Below are 13,492 nucleotides of genomic sequence, written 5' to 3'. Positions count from 1 at the left end.
CTAACCACTATGGAGTATTGTAAACACTACCTTCTCCAGGCCTCCAAGCCCTCCCTCCCAGTCCCACCCCTACCATGCTACCCCCAGAATTAAGACTGAATCCCCGCTGCAGTTGCTCTGACATCCCCCTGGTCCTCACAGCTGGATCCACTCATCTTCAGGAGATCGGCTTGGGTGAAGGTGGGAGGGTTGGGAAGGACCAGGGAATGGGTCCAGAAAGGGGGTATTTTTTAATGTTGTCTAATCCGTGGAATCAAAGCATAAACAAGAACCACAGCCCAATCCCCTCCACAGCTTTAACATCCTCACTCCAGCCATGGCCAGCAGTCATGACCAGACAATGCCTGTGTGTGTCCCTATGAGGCAGACCGTATGCCCAGACGACCAGATCGATCACTGCTGGATGGATTATTGTGACACCAGGACCGGTCCAGTGGCAGTTTCCAGTGCAGCTTCGATCTTCCCTCAATTGAACCTGTGTGTTGTGGCAGTCGTCCCCAGTCACCAAAATCCCATCCCAGGGGCATTACTAATACTGGGAGACTAGTAGCCAACAGTAAAACAGGAATCCTTCTCCTTTTACATATTTCCATAACTCGAATCATAGTCTCACATGTCAGACTAAAAACATAACACAAGACTTGGTTCTGGGTACCAAGATTACCCAAAATCACAATGGACTAAACCATGTCAACATGCCATATGCCCTATATGCCACACCCACTCCCACCATTTTGATTGGTTTATGCCGGAGGTCCACGTCAGACACGGGGACGTCTTGATCTTTGGGGACCACGCCCCTGTTGGCGAGGAGCTGCAGCAGGGTGGCGTTGTCTTTTGGGGCCCCTGACCCCCCCTGGTCCCCCTGCAGCAGACCGTAGGTGCGGCAGTAGAGTTCAGAGGAGAGCAGGAGGTGTGTGACGGGGGGCTTCAGGTGCTCCTGCTCATACTGGTCACAGTAGAAGGGCTCCCGCAACTCCACTGGAACATGCTCTACGGACGGAGAAGAGGGACAAAAACAGTGAGTGAAATAATCATGTTGTGGGAGACGAGTACACGATTAATAGGTCAAACAAGCGCATCAATAGAACGCGTTTCCACTGAGGGAGAAAATACTAAAAAGATACCCATACTGCATCCAATATACATGTGAATTCACAATGCAGCTGTGCTGCTGCATGCAACGTTTTGGGTTTCACGGTGCGTCGCTTTCAGATGGTTAAGCATCGCACCTGTACCACCATTACTGTACCTCAATTTCAACTCGCAAAGTTTGTATTTCATTCTCATTTAACTTCTCAAAGTATTGCCATAAAGGACTTCACAGCTGCCATTGTTCCAACTGTTAACGACAATGACTTAGTCGTCGTGGAGAGTCGACTCCTTGCACGGCTCCTTATACGTTGACTCCCATTTCTGAGTGTCAAGATTCGATTCCGGTATGATTCAGTATTTTTGGAACGAAGTACGAAGTTCTTCGAAGTTCGGCAACTAATCGAACACTCTCATCTTTCATAGCATGCTAGCGAGGGACAGAGAATGAAGGGAGGGGCACAGTATAGGTAGTAGGGTCGGGAACAATACTACCATCGTGATACACTACATGACCAAAAGTATGTGGACACCTGCTTGTCAAATATCTCATTCCAAAATCATGGGCATTAATATGGAGTTGGTCCCTCCTTTGCTGCTATAACAGCCTCCACTCAGTTTAATCTGCTTCATGTTTACATTTTTGATATGGAAAAAAATATTGGCATCATCCCGGCCCTAATGGGCATGTCGGCTACCAGCCAGACAGAGTCAGAACCGTGGACTATTTGCAGTCAAAAGCTTTATCTCACAATGGCATACTGTATATCGCAGATTTCTTGGCTTGCCATGTCTCGTAACTTCAGTAAATCAGGGCCTATCATCAATGAATAGGCTAGGATATTGAGATGAGCAAGATGCAAAACAAAGTATGTGTGCATGTGCACAGGTTCGCTTCAAGCTGTTCACAGTGTGGTAGCAAGGGCACCAAAGCTCTTAGTTGTTGTGAAAATTGACCCACTATGCTGTTTACTTTCTGCATTTACAAAAACATTAACAATTATAATTAGGTTAGATTTTTCTTAACATTAAGGATCACAATTTAGTTTTAATGTTTAAAATTTCACACCCTTAATACCAGAGGACTTTAAAAGGTATAGTGTGCCATTTCAGATGCAGCCACAATCTCTCAGCAGTGTGTTGTGGATATAGGTTACACAGAACATCAACGAAAAACACAGTTCAAAGTCCTAAAAAGATCATTGACAAAACACAGTTTAAAGTCCTATTGTCAGATGAACACACATTCTGTTTATCTCTTAGTATATAATAGAAACAAACTTAAAGAAGTGGGTGTTTCCTCATCAGTTATACACAGAGTATACAAAACATTAGGAACACTAGTTCTTTCTATGGCATAGCTGTCACCTGGATTCATCCTGGTCAGTCGATGATCCTTTGTTGATATCAATTGTTAAAGCCACTTCAAAATCAGTGCATATGAAGGGGAAAGAAGCATTTTTAAAGCCTTGAGACATGGATTGTGTATGTGTGCCATTGAACGAGGTATGATAGTAGGTGCCAAGCGCACCAGTTTGAGTGTGTCTAGAACTCCGACGCTGCTGGGATTTTTCCTGTGCGTATCAAGAATGGTCCAAACCCAAAGGACATCCAGCCAACTTGACACATCTTAGGAAAGCATTGAAGTCAACATGGGCCATCATCCCTGTGGAATGCTTTTGACACCTTGTAGAGTCCACGCCCTGACAAATTGAGGCTGATCTGAGGGCAACAGGAGGTGCAACTCAATATTAGGAAGGTGTTCCTAATGTTTTATACACGCAGTGTATAGTGAAGGTATAGCGTTTAGTTACCTTGACAGTACTATGGGCATAGTTAGATATGGATAGACAATGCTAGGCATCTGCCTAAGCAACTACAATCATCTGAGTGAATGAGCTGAGCAGGGTACATGTGAGTTTGTGTGCGCTTGTCGTGCATTTGTGTGTGTGTGGCATGTGTCTCGGTGTTGTTTTTCACAGCAAATCCAGCCAGCCAATCATAGGGTCTGCAGTAGTCATAAAGTTACACATATAGGCACGATACACTGGTTACAATTTGATATTTTCTGGGGGCTTGTATCAACTCCTCCCTCCATTTCCCTGTCTAAATGTTCATTCAGCAGTTCAGGTCTCATGGTGACAGTGTCATTCTCCCCCCACGGGAACAATACTGTGGTGCATTCCATTTCCAACCCCACCCGTCAGTCCGTGGTTGCGTCCCAAATGGCACCCTATTCCCTATATAGTGCACTACCTGGGCCATTTTGGATGCGGACAGTATGGAACCACATCATCAGTCTGGGTCAAGAGGAGTGAAATTAAACAAGATCCAGGCCTAGATGTTAGCGTTAGCGGTTAGCATATGAGAATTACCAGACAGAGCCCTGTGGTATTGATAGATAACCAGGGTTTGTGTTCATTGGGCTTTAATTGGCCTATCAATTAAGAAAAGCTCAATTTCATTTGCCATTGTGTGCCCCGATGAACACGACCCCAGTGTTTTATTTATTTTTAGCTGAAGGCAGTCTCTGTGGGAAATTATCTTTAAGGTGACTTGTTGGGGATTAATCAGAATAGTTGGGTAACATAGATAAGATGTTTTATTTCCATTATATGCTTGTGAGTTACTTATCATTTAGAATGTATCTTGTTGTACTATAGTGGTGGCCATTTGCAGTTATCCTTTCCTGTCCTGGGTTCAGTTACTTGGGCCGCAGAGAGGGGAGAGGTCAAGCTTGTCTTCATATGTAAACATGTCTTTTAAACCATGTGAATGGATGATTGAGGGGGAACCAATTATCTCTTGGCTCCACAATGTCTGTGTGCCAGTCACTGTTGATGCCTGTTGATGAGGTTTTGGTACCACTCAGGACCATGAAACAAGAGCGAGATAAGAACATAGTTTAGGAGACAAAGCTGAACGATAATTTATAGCCAATGCTGTCTGGCTATGTGTTTCTTTGCTATGAAGGATCTCAGTTGCAATGTGTAAGCAATCTCAGAGAATTAATTTATAGACACTGAATTAATCTGGGAGTCACAGGGTTGTGATGGAGCATATATTATTAAAGATAGACTTTATGATAACTCTGACTTGTGTGTGGTTTGCTCTCATGATTTGGTAAATACAGGACATTTCCACTACAGACTTCTGGACAGACCCTAACCCTAAGCTTTGTGGCACATTTCTTTCAGAGCAGCTAGGACAAGAAAGTAACCTGAACCTTGTGAAAGGGCAAACCAAAACACTTGCTGCATCCCAAATGGCACCATATTCCCTTTATAGTGCACTACTTTTGAGTAGCTCTGGTCAAAAGTACTGCATTATAAGAGGAATAGGGTGCCATTTGGGGCAGACACACAGTTTCCACCTCAAATGGAGCACACAGCACCATGTAGGAAACAAGTCCTTTTAGCAGAGCACATAATGTGAAGCACAGTCCAGGAAGATGTTGAAAGGACAAAGTAAATACTACATGGAGAGAAAGCGCTTGGACTGGTTTTTCAGTAAACACGGCCGGACACGCACCACACACACACACACACCAACACGTACCACACACACGCACAAAACACACAACCCCATACAAACATGAATCTGAAAACCCACGTCCGACACACCCTCTTAACAAAATGGTTTAGCGGTATTCAGAGTGGATGAGACTAGGGGGGCGCAGTGGTCTAAGGCACTGCACCGCAGTGCTAGCTGTGCCACTAGAGATCCTGGTTCAAGTCCAGGCTCTGTCGCAGCCGGCCGTGACCGGGAGACCCATGGGGTGGCGCACCATGGCCCAGCGTCGTCCGGGTTAGGGGCCGGGCGCAATGCATGCTGACACGATCGCCAGGTGTACGGTGTCTCCTCCGACACATTGGTGCGGCTGGCTTCCGGGTTAAGCGGGAATTGTGTCAAGAAGCAGAGAGGCTTGGTTGGGTTGTGTTTCGGAGGACGCACGGCTCTCGACCTATGCCTCTCCCGAGTCCGTATGGGATTTGCAGCCATAGGACAAGACTAACTACCCATTGGATACCACGAAATGTTAAAATATTATTATTTTGTATTTTTTTAAAGACTAGGGCTGTTACGGTGACCCTATTACCACCACACCGGCGGTCACGAGTCATGACTGTAGTCAAATTCCACGAGACAACGATAATTAGGCTTCTACAAGGTCTGATGCTGCTGATGGTCAAACATAGCCTACTAAACTTGCTAACTGCCTGGTACTCAGCACTCCATTGTCCCTCTAATCACTCTGACATCAATGCAAATGTAATCGAAAATCTAATCACACACTTCATGGAGCCCATGAGCTCATGTTACGCAACATTTCTATAGGCTATGCAATTGTGAGAGAAAATAGACTGAAGGCCTCTAGTAAAAATAGGAGGATTCCCCCATCAGGTTTCTATAGGCTAGGCCTACTATATTTATTTCTCCTCTTTCCTAATATTAAGCACATTGCTTCTGTTTACAACAGGAGTGTAGCCTGGCTGGCATGAAAATGAATCACGGGAAAAGTGTCCTCCATTCTCTATTTAAGTTCAGATGTCATGTATTTTTTTCCCCTGCCTCTATTTCGAGACAGGTGCATGATAATGGTCCATTCGAAATCAAAACAAATTTCGCATATATTATTTAGTATATGTAAAGACAAGATTAAATCAAGAACAGTCTGATGGGTGACAACATTAGCCTGTCACTTGTGAATTATATATTATCACTTATGAATGATGCCCAGCTTGTGTGCAGTAAGGCAAGAAACAGCACATGCCTATTTTTTTGCACATTTTTCAAATCATAGTCGCACACCTCATGTAGCCTAGCCAATTGGTCTATATGTTTTATTAAGGTTTGTATCATCAGAACTAAAGTGGCCAAATAACTTCTTAAATTAAGCACATTCATCTGCTTTACAACAGCTTAACTGGCATGACTTCAAGTTTGGGGAAAATAATTTGCACCATAAAAATGCACCTTTATAATAAAGCAAAACATGGACCGCAAATGCGATTATGCCTTTTGAGAATGGTGTTTTCCTGCTAATTGATTGCTTTATGGAACATTCGCCCTTATAGCCTACTGCCATGTGCGCATTGCTGCGCTTAAGTGACGAAATAGCCTAATAGTTTATCAACATTTTAAGCGAAACATTCTGATCTGTTGCATCAGCCTCATTGCTTAAAAAAAGTTACAAGTTTTAGGGATGGTAGTGGTAGTACTAATTTGGGATCTATCGCATCCCACAACTGTCCCAGAATATGTTTGGAATATTACTTTCTCGCACAGAGAATAGGTCAACTTTTGTACCTATGGTGGATAGTAGATTGATATACAGTGGGGCAAAAAAGTATTTAGTCAGCCACCAACTGTGCAAGTTCTCCCACTTAAAAAGATGAGAGGCCTGTAATTTTCATCATAGGTACACTTCAACTATGTATGACAGACAAAATGAGAAGGGAAAAAAATCCAGAAAAACCACATTGTAGGATTTTTAATGAATTTATTTTCAAATTACAGTGGAAAATAAGTATTTGGTCAATAACAAACGTTTCTCAATACATTGTTATATACCCTTTGTTGGCAAGGACAGAGGTCAAACGTTTTCTGTAAGTCTTCACAAGGTTCACACACTATTGCTGGGATTTTGGCCCATTCCTCCATGCAGATCTCCTCTAGAGCAGTGATGTTTTGGGGCTGTTGCTGGTCAACATGCACTTTCAACTCCCTCCAAAGATATTCTATGGGTTGAGATCTGGAGACTGGCTAGGCCACTCCAGGACCTTGAAATGCTTCTTACGAAGCCACTCCTTCGTTGCCCAGGCGGTATGTTTGGGATCATTGTCATGCTGAAAGACCCAGCCACGTTTCATCTTCAATGCCCTGCTGATGGAAGGAGGTTTTCACTCAAAATCTCATGATACATGGCTCTATTCATTCTTTCCTTTACACGGATCAGTCGTCCTGGTCCCTTTGCAGAAAAACAGCCCCAAAGCATGATGTTTCCACCCCATGCTTCACAGTAGGTATGGTGTTCTTTGGATGCAACTCAGCATTCTTTGTCCTCCAAGCACGACGAGTTGAGGTTTTACCAAAAGGTTCTATTTTGGTTTCATCTGACCATATGACATTCTCCCAATCTTCTTCTGAATAATCCAAATGCTCTCTAGCAAACTTCAGACGGGCCTGGACATGTACTGACTTAAGCAGGGGGACACGTCTGGCACTGCAGGATTTGAGTCCCTGGCGGCGTAGTGTGTTACTGATGGTAGGCTTTGTTACTCTGGTCCCAGCTCTCTGCAGGTCATTCACTAGGTCCCGCCGTGTGGTTCTGGGATTTTTGCTCACCGTTCTTGTGATCATTGACCCCACGGGGTGAGATCTTGCGTGGAGCCCCAGATCGAGGGATATTATCAGTGGTCTTGTATGTCTTCCATTTCCTAATAATTGCTCCCACAGTTGATTTCTTCAAACCAAGCTGCTTACCTATTGCAGATTCAGTCTTCCCAGCCTGGTGCAGGTCTACAATTTTGTTTCTGGTGTCCTTTGACAGCTCTTTGGTCTTGGCCATAGTGGAGTTTGGAGTGTGACTGTTTGAGGTTGTGGACAGGTCTTTTATACTGATAACAAGTTCAACCAGTGCCATTAATACAGGTAACGAGTGGAGGACAGAGGAGCCTCTTAAAGAAGAAGTTACAGGTCTGAGAGAGCCAGAAATCTTGCTTGTTTGTCGGTGACCAAATACTTATTTTCCACCATAATTTGCAAAACAATGTGATTTTCTGGATTTTTTTTCTCCTAATTTTGTCTGTCATAGTTGAAGTGTACCTATGATGAAAATTACAGGCCTCTCATCTTTTTAAGTGGGAGAACTTGCACAACTGGTGGCTAACTAAATACTTTTTTGCCCCACTATACATCCACCAAGCTTTGAAAGCATCAGTTATGAGACACACATACAGTGCATTCAGAAATACCTTACTTAAGTATTTAGACCTTTTGCTATGAGACTCAAAATTGAGCTCAGGTGCATCCTGTTTCCCTTGATCATCCTTGGGATGTTTCTACAACTTGATTGGCATCCACCTGTGGTAAATTCAATTGATTGGATGGGATTTGGAAAGGCAAACACCGGTCTATAAGGTTCCACAGTTGACAGTGCATGTCAGAGCAATAACCAAGCCATGAGGTCCAAGACAGGATTGTGTCGAGGCACAGATCTGGGGAAAGGTACCCAAAAAAAATATTTAGCATTGAAGGTCCCCAAGAACACAGTAGCTTCCATCACTCTTAAAATGGAAGAAGTTTGGAACCACCAAGACTCTTCCTAGAGCTGGCCGCCCGGCCAAACTGAGCAATCGGGGGAGAAGGGCATTGATCGGGGAGTTGACCAAGAACCGATGGTCACTAACAGAGCGCCAGAGTTCCTCTGTGGAGATTGGAGAACCTTCCAGAAGGACAACCATGTCTGCAGCACTCTACCAATCAGGCCTTTATGGTAGTGGCCAGACGGAAGCCACTCCTCAGTAAAAGGCACATGACAGTCTGCTTTTTCACCCTACGGTGAAGCATGGTGGTGGCAGCATCATGCTGTGAGGATGTTTTTCAACGGCAGGGACTGAGAGACTAGTGAGGATGGAGGCAAAGATGAACGGAGCAAAGTACAGAGAGATCTTTGATGAAAACCTGCTCCAGAGAGCTCAGGACCTCAGAATGGGGCAAAGGTTCACCTTCCAACAGGACAACGACCCTAAACACACAGCCAAGACAACGCAGGAATGGCTTCTGGACAAGTCTCAATGTCCTTGAGGACCCCAGCCAGAGCCCGGACTTGAACCCATTCGAACATCTCTGGAGAGACTTGAAAATAGCTGTGTAGTGAGGTTCTCCTTCCAACCTGACAGAGTGGATCTGCAGAGAAGAATGGGAGAACTCCCCAAATACAGGTGTGCCAAGCTTGTAGGGTCATACCAAAGAAGACTCGAGGCTGTAATCGCTGCCAAGGGTGCTTCAACAAAGTACTGAGTAAAGGGTCTGAATACTTATGGAAATGTGATTATTGTGAAATTATGAAATTTGGGGAGCGCATCATCAGTAGTGTACCTTTGGTTCCTAGGGTGTTTCGGCCTTTCACACTATACACCCTCCCCAAAGGCGGCCAGCGACAGAGTGATCAATCCTACGCTTGCGTCCCATTCCCAATTAGTCATAGGAGTTGCCTTGTTGATGATAGTCCCATGGGATGTTGGCTATGCATGGCAGGGGCATCCTCCTCCCTGAGTCAAGCATTGTTGACCGCATACCTCCTGGCCCTCTCACTTCGGGGCCCAGCTGGGGTCTTTCCTCTTCATCCAGAGCCACTGACTGCTGCCTTCTGCCGCCTCCGATACAGCTTTGATTGCCGAACGCTGGCTCTGGCCCTTAATTCCAAGGTCTCTAAGCAGTCTGGTTGTAGATGTTGCCACAAAACCTCTGCAGCCCACCTCCACTGGTCGGACTTCTGTGTTCCAGCCATGATGCCGTGCTTCGGCAGCTAGATCGGCATTTGATGCTTTCGCTCATAAGCCTCATCTACTGAGTCCTCCCAGGGTACTGTGAGCTCAATGATGAAGACCTTCTTGAGCGAACGGGACCAGAGCACCATGTCAGGTCTTAGGGTGGTGGTTGCGATCTCCGGCGGAAACACAAGTTGCCGACCAATGTCAGCTAGCATGTTCCAGTCGCGGGCCAAGGTCTCGCTCTAATGGTGTCGAGACGCGCTCCGGTGGTTTAGCCCCTTCGCGGACAAAGTTTGTCCGTAAGGGGTGTGATGCTGCTGGGGGTGGTAGGGAGTTGGTGGCAGCTCGCTTGTCCTCCAAGTGTGGAAAAAGTCAAAGGGTCTGAATACTTTCCGAATGCAGTTGATTCCGAAGCAGTTCAGTAAGTCGCTTTGGATAAAAGCTATGACCTGATTTTGTATAGCTCATGAAGGATCTGTAAAACGGGTAGGTAGGTGGTCCTGATTCTACCATCTGTGTGCAACAGTTACCTCAGACAGAGACAGAAAGAGAGAGGGAGGGACTATGGTGGACCAGGGGCCATCCCAGAACAGAGCATAGCAGGGATCCTCTACTGACCTATAAATGCCCAGAAAGCCACAGCATAATGACATCCTAAGCTTCAACATGAATATACCCTTCCCATCATAGACCAAGGTTAGGTTCAGTAGGGCACACCGTAGCAAAATGTTTTGCAATGGAAAATGAACATCAGTCTGTTTGGCCAAGTTCAGGTAGTAGCACTTTGTTTTATTGTGTTTGAAAACATTTTTAACCTTACTGAACACAACCCTGCATTTACATGGTGTAAGCATGTGCTAGCTAGAGGCAAGTGCACACTTAGGGCAGAAGGGTAGAGAGTCGGGATGCAGCGCTAGATCCTCCACACCTATTGACTCAGTCTCACACCCAACCCAAGACACACTGATGAGGAGAAGAACATGAGTCATGATTATGAACAGGCCCCAGCTCTAGCAAGGCAGAATTACAGCGCTACAAAGCAGCGACAGGTTTCAGGCGCACTGAACAAACAAGAGATGTTTTTATAACCTTTGTTCACTGGGAACTCTGTTTTATCTCAGGAATTCTGAGAGAGCGAGAGGAAAGCAGAAGTAGGCTAATCAATATTTTTCATTCATTCCATATTTAACCAGGGAAGTCACATTGAGTTTGACAGATTTGAAAGACAAAACCCCATGCTCTGTTCACCCATTCCAGTGAGTTGCTCTCTCTCTTGTATGATATGACCCCTCTATACACAAACTCATTTAGTTATTATTCAATTTTTACAGAGAGAACAGATATCAATAGTTTGCTTGATGTCTGACAAAACTAGAGACATCTTAGTGTGTGCGCCAGCTGCTTGCAGACACACACACACACACAAACTTGAGCAGCCATTGCATGAATAGTGAGTCAGAGGAGCCTTTCTACCAATCAGCAGGTTAAATCAGGGGTTCCCAAACTGTTTCACTCAGGCTCCCCTTCCAGCATTGGGGAACAAACCCCCCCACACACACACACACAAAAATGTGCGCAAGACACATATACACATCTGCTGTCAGTTTTTACTGCTCATATTCCTTCAGCCTGGCTTGGGAGTGTGTGTGTGTGTGTGTGACTTTGACTAGAGGGTGGGAGGGCATGGCTGGTTGAGCAGGCTGGCTGTTGATGCATGAAGAGGAGGCACAAAGACAAACAGAACAGTGCAGCAGGAGCCTCAACCTGTACCCATGGCCACAGATTGCAGAACACATGACACATAAGCCATGTTGCTAAAGTACAATCAAGCTTGTGTGTGTGTCATTCCATAACCAAATTTAAGCCCTGTGTGTGTGTACTCCCAAACTCATTTTATTATCCCTGGTTAGCCAGGGAATGGGGGACCTTTGTTTACATTTAAGGAATGTGAAGGAAGGTCATCTTACATGGTTTCCAAATTAAGCCCTTTTTGACCAAGATGGGCCTGGTTCTTCACTGTTTACTATGTGTAGTAAATTGTCTTATGTGTAGTAGGACTATGCCTTATTCATTAATCAAGCGTCCTGGGCTGTGGGTTAGGGTTGACCAATAAGAGAGCTTATGTATAGTAAGAGAGCACTTGGTAAGAGTACTCCATTGCCCTCCCATGCCCTCCCTGCCCAGTCATGTGAAATCCATATATTAGGGCCCAATTGAATTGATTTCAATTGACTTATTTCCTTATATGAACTGTTACTGTAATCGTTGAAATGTTTGCGGTTATATTTTTGTTCTGGGAGGGTAGGCGGCCTATATAAAACATAAGAAACTAAAACGGGTTTCGTTTAAATTGTGTAGTAGGCGTATATCCAACAAAAGGATGGTCTTTAAGTGGGTGTATGCGCGTCATCGAAAGCGCACGGGTGGTTTTAGTAGCCTCCACGCGCCCAGTCTACTACCATTATTATAGAGAAATAGACCCTCCTTTATACCTCCTGTTATATTATATTTGGATACATTATTAAAATCTCACGTTAGTTGTTCAGCAGCTGACCTGACAAATAGCCTATGCGTTTGTCAGTGGTGAACACTCGGTTCAGGTCAGGATATTTTAAAGTCCCTGAGTTGCTCGCCAGCCAAAATGAAATTGGTTCGATACATGATTTGAAATTAGGCAAGCTGTCAAAACCGATGGCTCAATGCACCAGTCGAATTTGGCAAGCAGCGAGCTGGATCTTAAATCGGCTTAAGTCAACTACTGTAAAATCAAATAGGCTGCTGTGATCCAAACAAAACAATAGTGCCTCTGTTTTTAGGATGTTGTTAATGATATATTTCAGAAGTTAAACAATATTTAGGTAGAACACCTGGGAATCTGAGGAAGGCCCGCTATTCGTGTTAAATGGGGTGCAGAGTAGGACTACATAACACACACGCTCTCTGTCCCACCGCTCATGTACTGTGGGCTATTACTCTTTTTGTGCCCAAAATCGCTGAGTTTACACAACGCGCAGTCAGTTCACCTTCACGCACACGCTTTTCAATACACTGACAGTCAGGGAACAACGCTGGATTACATAGGAGGGAGGGGATGTAGGAAAAACAGAACACAATATAAACGTTTGGCCACAATAGCCTAAGCCACATACCTGCATTGCCGTAAGATTTAGCCAAGAGCCATCCCACACTTGCGCATATTTTTGCCCTGGTACAATCATACAGATCAAAAGGTTTTATGTCCGGGACTACAAAAGTCTTCCTCGTCGCGTCGGAGTCCACCATAGCAAGTCCGCAGACAGGCCGTGATAATGGGAGGGGGATAGAGACCTAGAAGAATAGTTGGTGGCGAAAGAAGCTTCAAATCAAGCATTCATTATTTTATTCATCCTATTTCATAACACTGGGGCTGAGGCACACGGATGTGGGTAAGCGTTTTCTCAGGAACTATCCTGACACTATGGGCCCCAGCTCATAGTGTCAGCTCCCGTTTCTCTCCTAATTCCAGACCAAAATAAATGGTCATAAAATGAAGGCGCGCGCAGTCTTAAAGCCTTACAGAAGCCCCCAACACATCGGGTTATAAAATGTATTCATATATATATATATATATATATTAAATATATATTTAAAGGCGTATTATTTTCCGTTTCGCCGTCCCCATTGCTAACGTTTGGTTAGCGCTCTACAGTAGGCTAGAGCCGGGCCGATGACTGATTTCCAGGTGCTCCACAATGGCATCACTCACTCAGCCGACTGGCCAATCGTGTTTGAGGAAGAGTGAAGGGGCGGGATCTTGGTCGTGTGAACGCGACCAGCAGGTATGATGACAGCTCTCGAGACAGGTGCATTAGGTTGGTGAAATTTGCCGTGTTGAGTTGAGCAAGTAGCCTACAGGACGTTTT

General features: G+C 44.9%; 1 protein-coding gene across 1 annotated transcript; it reads right to left on the bottom strand.

Moving 5' to 3' along the window:
* Positions 1-211: 211 nt before the first annotated feature.
* Positions 212-13,195, bottom strand: LOC112235616 (calmodulin-regulated spectrin-associated protein 3-like). The gene is made up of 2 exons (XM_024404086.2): positions 12,740-13,195; positions 212-993 (listed from the first exon to the last, which is right to left on the bottom strand). Exons 1-2 carry the CDS (start codon positions 12,870-12,872, stop codon positions 671-673), a joined length of 456 nt encoding a protein of 151 aa, XP_024259854.1. The 5' UTR covers positions 12,873-13,195; the 3' UTR covers positions 212-670.
* Between the last annotated feature and the right edge of the window lie 297 nt (positions 13,196-13,492).

The sequence above is a fragment of the Oncorhynchus tshawytscha genome, unplaced genomic scaffold (assembly GCF_018296145.1).
Source record: "Oncorhynchus tshawytscha isolate Ot180627B unplaced genomic scaffold, Otsh_v2.0 Un_contig_4474_pilon_pilon, whole genome shotgun sequence".
Classification (NCBI taxonomy): domain Eukaryota; kingdom Metazoa; phylum Chordata; class Actinopteri; order Salmoniformes; family Salmonidae; genus Oncorhynchus; species Oncorhynchus tshawytscha.
This window is presented reverse-complemented; position numbering and strand designations above follow the sequence as displayed.

What these genes read in the sequence shown, in the direction of transcription:
- LOC112235616 (XM_024404086.2), bottom strand. Translation starts at nt 12,872, where the DNA reads ATGGTGGACTCCGACGCGACGAGGAAGACTTTTGTAGTCCCGGACATA. An exon ending in TAAATCTTACGGCAATGCAG is followed by an intron (nt 994 to 12,739) that starts GTATGTGGCTTA and finishes CTCCGTCCGTAG; the next exon opens with AGCATGTTCCAGTGGAGTTG.